Genomic DNA, 7196 nt, shown 5'->3' with positions numbered 1-7196 from the left:
TTCCATTGTCGACGGCTGCGGCCACAGCCGCCACGTTCGCTGCCGCCGCTGTTTTTCGTGGATCTTCCCATGTCGTGGTTCGCGTCAGGTGGCTGGAAAATAAAATTATAACACATTTAGACGTGGTGCTATTTTGTACGTATAGCGTGGCTCCGTGCAGAAACTGAATACGCCACGGCACGTACAGTTATCCACATATAGTAGGCGCATTCTAAAAATAGTTCCATTCAAAAGACGACGCGAAGGAGTAACAGCAGGCGCCTAGCGGTAGTTAGCACACGAGTTTTAACGTCTCGAATAAAATGTATTTCACGAAATTTTTCCTCTTTGAATGGAGGCCTGCGCGCTTTATCCCCGAAAATCTCCCGAACAGATTTCCCTCCTTCGTCGATTCGTCGTAAATCGGGGGTAAATAGTTCTCGAAGAATCGAGAAAGAAAGGGGAAAAAAACCACATTCGAAATGTGGTCGCGTTCGAATGTACATCGTATCGTATATTTTAAAGCTGTTTCGCGGAAACAGAACGGCTAGACTGTGTACCGTGTTTCTGCGTACGTAATGAACCTGAACCGTTCCGTTTTCAGAAGTTAGCGCGCACAATTTCCCTCCTATATGGGGGAAAACGGGTGGGTCCTTGAAAACGTGACTCGCACGAATTAATTTCTTCTTCTTCTTCTTGCGTACACTGGGAAGAGAATCGTGGTTAATTAAATCGCGAAGCATAGCCTCCTAACGGCTGGTTAGGTGACGGGGACGAGGATGCGGAGCCACGTCGTTTAGTTCGAAACGACTTTAGTTGCACGAAAACACTACGCGTCTCTCGGTCGACAAAAATAGCGGCTAATGGCTGTGATTTGCCGATCCCGTCGTCTTCCCTCTATCTAACGTATTTACCTTACTCACGTGTCATTTTTCAACCGGGAGGAAGTGGAAAACGCTATACCGTCCACCACCGTTTCTTATTTACCTTCGTGAAACGAATACCTTTGCGAACCAGCCTACCTTGCCTGACTCCAAAGAAATTTTAGACAACGGACGAACATGCGCCACGCTTAATACGACACCCGTGTGCTCCAACATCGAAATTTTCCGACCGAACGACGATGTATCACCTATATATCTATCCGATCCGATTCATCTTGCGTGACAAATTTTTCACGCTCACGTTCGACGTAAGCAACATTTTCGAATAATAATAATAATTCCCGAAATTCGTTCTCTAAGTTTGTAACTTAGATCGGAGAGGGGAGAGGGGGCCAGAGAGTTCCCCGAACAATTCACACGTTTCTTGAATCGCCTCACGGGACGGCAAAAGACTCTCGGGCTTCTCTTAATATTTTGGCAAAAGTGTCACCCCGTTTGCATTCCATGCACGATGACTTAATGCGTTTCGTTTAAACGATCAACGAGGGACATAAACAAGTTGTTTAAATCGGCACCGGTATCGTGCACACTGGTTCGCGGTATTTTCGAGCGAGAAACAAATCTTCTTACACGGTTAATAATACCCGCGGAACAGAACTACGTTTGACGTAATTTTAACATTAAGAGCATTATCCAATCGGGGATATATCTGATCGACCGTGTTAAGCTGCATCTCGTTTCCCGAGATCCAGCCATCGAACACCAGCCCGCGGGATAAGAAGAATGAAAGGAGAGGAGAGAGAGAGAGAAAAAAAAAAACTATCGATCCCTCGATCTCTTTAAACAACCGATACCTCCTCCTTTTCCCCCTTCAACGATTCATTCGTCGATCGTGATTAAGAAAATTCTTATATTTCCTCTTCTCCATCTTCGAAGAGAATAATTATAATTATCACTTTTTCTTCGTACGATGTTCGAGGATGACGCCTTTCTTTACCGCCGTCCCCCACTCCGACTCATCCGTCCCGTGATCGACTCGAGAGAAGCACACCTTTCCCCCGTTGGTTGGAAAAATAACAGGAAAATCGGCTGTACGAGGGGAGGGGAGGGCGGAGAGAAATAAATTGAAAATCTATCTCCGGGATGCGTGATCGGTGGCATAGCAGAATACAGAGCGGCGGTGTGTTCCAAAAGCTACATGTCGCGGGTCTCTCCGGGAGCGGTTGGATTCGTTCCAAGAGAGTTCGAAGTAGGGAAGGAGAAAGAGAGAGGGAAGGAGGGAGGGAGAGCGGAGGGGGAAGGAGAGAGAAAGGGAGGGAGAAAGGGAGGGAGAGATGGCTAGGTGGAGAGGCAAGGGTAGAGAAGGGAAAGAAGCGAGAAGAGGAAAAGAGGGAGAGGTAAGCAAGCAGGCAGGCAAGCAAGCAAGCAAGCAAGCAAGCAAGCAAGCAAGCAAGCAAGCAAGCGAGCGAGCGAGCAGGCAGGCTAGCAGGCGAACAGGCAACCAGGCAGCCAGGCAAGCAGCTCGAGAGCATTGGAGAATTACAAGAGGGTTTCTGTGTGGCGCACAGCATACGGACTACGATGTATTTTTACTCCGGACATCACGGCGCCGGACAACTCGTAAATAGACACTCTCGCACCGACGCTCTCTTTCGCTTGCCTGCTCTTCTCTCCCGTCGTCGTCTTCGTCGTCGTCTTGGTCGTCGTCTTGGTCGTTGTCGTGGTCGTCGTCTTGGTCGCCGTCGTGCGGTTCGCGTTGCCTCCCTCTTACACCTCTCCCCTCCCCTTCGAAAAACCTATCTGAGAGAGAGAGAGAGAGAGAGAGAGACGACGACAACCGATCTCCTAGCTCCTCGATTTTATCATCGAAACGACCTCCAAACGCGCCCTTTTAATGGCCTGTGAGAACGAATAAGTGCCACGAGATATATGTGTATACGTTTCCCTTTATTCTCTTCTTTCTTTTTAGAGCATCAGATTCTCTTGGCTCGAAAATCGAGCGACAAAATAGGAGGATATAATATTTCTTGTTTTCAAAATTCGATGGAGAGCATTAAACGGTCGATACTGGATACAGTATACGAGAAAGCAAAGGCATCTTTGAATGAACAGAGCTACGCGTCAGAGACACGACGCGCAGCGTATCAATTGAGAATCTTCGCTTCGGGAGAATATAAATTAAACGTAGCGCGCGAAACATCGCCGTCACACCGTGCAGCAGAAACACGAATAAATACGAGTAGCGATATTTACCGGCCAATTAACGCGGTGTAAATGATAATTAACGAAACTACCTGGAAACGCGAAAACTTTCGCCGTTATCTAAATCGGAAACACATCTCTTTATCCGAAAGAAATCTACAAATAAATATCATTGATGATTAAACATTAAAACTATAGACCTTTGTCCAAAGATTATGAGATATCGAATGTATCGTAAAAAAAAAAAAAATGATTCCTTTGACGACTTTGATTCGAGTTGTTTGATATCTATTTTAAGTTCAAGAGAAATCGAGGAAAAAAAAAAAAAAGAAAAAATATAAAGCGATTCTTATGTACGTTCGAAAGGCGATGGAAGAAAAATAGGAATCGGTGATCGTTAATCGAAGGAAACGGCGAGAGCAAAGAGGAGGACACCACGGTTCGCCTTGAACTTTCGATACATTCGAGGTATTCCCGGAGATTTGTCCTCCTATCCGGCGTTCGCGACTCGAGATTCTCTCGTCTACAGGTGTGTCGGGGTCTTTAGCCTCCCGAGAGTGGGCCGAGTAAAAAGCCCGAGATCCTTATGCGAGAATACGCCTTAACGTTTATAACACGTTTGCGGAAAAGAGCACGACCTACTCCCTCCGTTCGGCCGTATAAAACGCCGATTACTATAAACGCGGCATAATACGTACGATGCAACTGTTACGCTCGCGTCCGCGCGCACGCACTCACACGCGCGTCCAAGTAAATGTTACACGGTACGTCGTAATACAAATAGATCGAACGTGACGCGCGCGTAAAATAAAGTCTGCCGTGTGTCGTTTATCTCGCGTTTTTAGTTCTCCTCGCGTCACGAATGTGTTATTTATCGTTCCGTACCTTTCGCTTATCGAGAGGAACGTCTTTCGAGACGCGGCACGCCAAACGAGAAACGGATTATTCCCGTTCGACACGGTGCGGAAACGTGGTCGTTTCACGAGCAATCACCGCATAGTTTCTTCTCGAATTTCTCGAATAGCCTTTCGTCTCTTTCTCTTTTTCTTTTCCTTTTTTTTTCTTTTTCCTTTTCTTTTTCTTCTCGAGATAAAAGTCTTCGAGGTGACACGAGGAGGCCGATAAAACGAACGGGGAAATATGTCGGGGAAATATGAAATGGAAAAATCGAAGGAAAACGCGCGTGTCCGCGTTGTCGAACTGACCCTGAGAACGCAACAGGATGCCGATGTCGCGCAGGCGCGCGCGCGCGCAAGCCCAACTTTCACTGCATTCGAAAATGCATATGTACTGAACGTCCTCGAAATGAATTTACGAGGAAAACGGCTCTGATATATGTCGCGGCGTTCCACTACGCTCACGGATCACCTCTCCTCGTGCCCGTTATCGACAAGTTTGCGAAAGATTCGCATTATTTCTCGCTGTAACACAAGGAAGTAATCGCGAATCAATTGCCATTTACGTTTCAGCCGCTACGATTACGTTCCCCGTGTAACACATTATTCGATTCTTTGGCCTAACTACGTTCGAACGATTGGAAACAACGATTGACAAACATTCGATTTTCAAACAACATTCGATCACGCGAGAAAATATATATCGGGTAAAAATCAAGATAGCGGAAAGACTCGCGCGAAATATGCGCAATAGCCGTCGAGCTGTTCCTGTAGATTCGTTCTGACTAATGCGAAGAACCTATTCCAATCGTATAACAAGATGATGATTCGACTTCCGATGGATTTTCGACGAGTCTGAAAAGTAAAAGAAATTTGGCCGGGAAAATTCGGCGGGCATATTTTTAATGGAAAGAGGAATAACATAGTTTGGCAAAGAGGCTCGATAAACGAGATCCGTAGGAGCGAATAAACGGCGAGCCGAGCGAATTCCACTGGTAAAATGTGACTCTGCTCGTGACTAATGTTTCGTCAAATGATACAGTTGGCGGAAAACCTTGGATGCCTGCTCGTCGTGTCTCGTGTGTTCACCTGGCGGTGAAACGTGTTTCTCGAGCTGGCAAGACCTTTCGTTCCGAGGCACGCGTCTACACGCCTCGCGTTTAAACGAACGAGCGAGCGGACGAATGCGCATCGCCGTCTCTTTACCCGCGTCCCACCTCGAAGAGAGAAGAGAGAACAGGCCATGCCGAAGGACTGTTTACGTCCACTCGATGAAAAAAAAAAGAGAGAGAGAGAGAGAAAAAAAAAAAATTCCCTCCGGTTGGTTCGCAAAGTCGTTTCGTTTCGTCGGAATACAGTTGCTCCTCCTCGCTAGTATGTAATACGCGAGCCTAGCTAACGGGACCCAAGTATAACATTATACGGCGAGGTAACGAGCAATCTGCCCGCCAACCGCGGCAAACTAAAACTCCGAGGAAAAAATTGTACGTGCTCTTTAAAAAATTTCCACTCAATCCCGTTCACGAAAAAATTTTCTCATTTTTCGTGAAAATTCAGCGCAAAATCATGTTTTGTAACGTGTCGATCGAGAAAAGCGAGAATAAATAATATTCTCTTTTCTCGCGTCTCTCGTTATTTTCTCGCGAAAAATATACTATACCTGGAATGCAAGAGAGGAAACGGTGACGGAGAAAGAGAGAAAAGAGAGAAGAGAGACACTTCCTAGAAGGGTTTCAAGAAATCAGTTTGTTCGCGGCTCGAATCACGTTTCAATTACGCAAATTAGATTCTAATAAGTCCCGCTTCTGGATAAGATCCAAAAGCTCGAAGAGACGGAGCAGAGGTAATTGGACGAACGGCGCGAGAGAAGAGGAATAACAGAGAGAAGACACGGGTGCCGTCACGGCAGTCATTACTGCATAATACAACAACCATGCGTCTCTCGGTTGGCTGCACTTCTTTTACCATCGGCCATTACCGACCAACTCTCCTCGCGGCCGCTGTGTTACGTCTATCGAGGGAATGCAATGATTTTTCTCCTTCCACGCACGACAATTCAAAGTACTACTGGTCCATGATTATGACTATATTCTAATCAACGATTAAACGATATTTACACGTAAAGAATAGGCACGAATCAGAAACGCGAACCTGAAAACGATATATAACTATATAAAACGATATATAACTCGTCGATACTTAATGATTCTACTCGAATAATTATTCGTTAAGTCGTTTCTTTCTTTTCCTTATTTTTTTATTCCATTTCCAGCATCGCAAATGATCACGTTACCAATAGTTATAGCCTAACCTAACAATTTCAAAAGTTTTCGGTGTTATGGAAACATAGATGGCGATTAAAATTTCGCAAAATTTCGAATGGTAACGCGATTAACGAGCAAATGAACGAGGAAACTCGATTCTTAGTACGAAAACACGGTTGTGAATTTTTTACAAAACTGGAATTGACTGTGGAGAACGGCGACGTAGTAGAAATTACGGGCAGTAGAGATCGGTAGGATAGATTGCCTAATTACGTTTTTACGTAACATTTCGGTACGACTCCAGGTAGTTCGAGAAATGGATTAAGGACGTTTCGTTATGAAGCGATTAAATAACGATTAATGGAAAAACAGGCTGCTCATTGAAAATGAACGAAACATTATCTGAAAATTGTTCGATTCATTGGACGATAATTATCGATGTGTTTTACGACTTTCACGATGGTATCTCGAGCAAAGGTTCGTCATGCGGCGACGTCCACACGAGTTTCACACGGTGGAATCGTGAAACGTAAATGGAAACGTAATTTCCCTGAAAGAAATTCCTCTTAAACGGAATGAAACCGCGACGATCTTGGCGATACCGCTTTCGAGCTTGCTAAGTATCGTTTATCGAGAAACCGACTTCCGATATTTTCAAGGTAGAGGCATAGATAGATTTCCTTGAACCGATTGTTTTCATAAAACGAGTTGTTTGAATGAGAAAGAAATTCGCATTAAGTCGAAAAATTTGGAATACTAGGAATCGAAAAGAATGCTTTGAATGAACAATTCTCACGAACGGTTGAAATGCAGTTCTCGGTATTCCGAAAAATCGTCTCTGGTTAAAGTGTTCTCACGATTTTTAGCGGCAGGTAGAATTTGCAGGTGAAATAAACGGTTCGAATGCTAACCTCAGGTAAGGTTCCTCTGAAAGAAGATGCATACATACAAAAGGACGAAGAAACTTCTCG

General features: G+C 45.0%; 1 protein-coding gene across 1 annotated transcript in view; it reads right to left on the bottom strand.

The window, feature by feature from the left end:
* LOC102679920 (transcriptional coactivator YAP1) overlaps positions 1 to 7196 on the bottom strand; it is a 13308-nt gene that overhangs the window by 3435 nt on the left and 2677 nt on the right. The window contains exon 2 of the mRNA XM_031513196.1: positions 3 to 92. Within this exon, the coding sequence (XP_031369056.1) occupies positions 3 to 92 (90 nt within the window). The remainder of the gene's footprint in view (positions 1 to 2; positions 93 to 7196) is intronic.

The sequence above is a fragment of the Apis dorsata genome, unplaced genomic scaffold (assembly GCF_000469605.1).
Source record: "Apis dorsata unplaced genomic scaffold, Apis dorsata 1.3 scaffold_618, whole genome shotgun sequence".
In the NCBI taxonomy this organism is placed as follows: Eukaryota; Metazoa; Arthropoda; class Insecta; order Hymenoptera; family Apidae; genus Apis; species Apis dorsata.
This window is presented reverse-complemented; position numbering and strand designations above follow the sequence as displayed.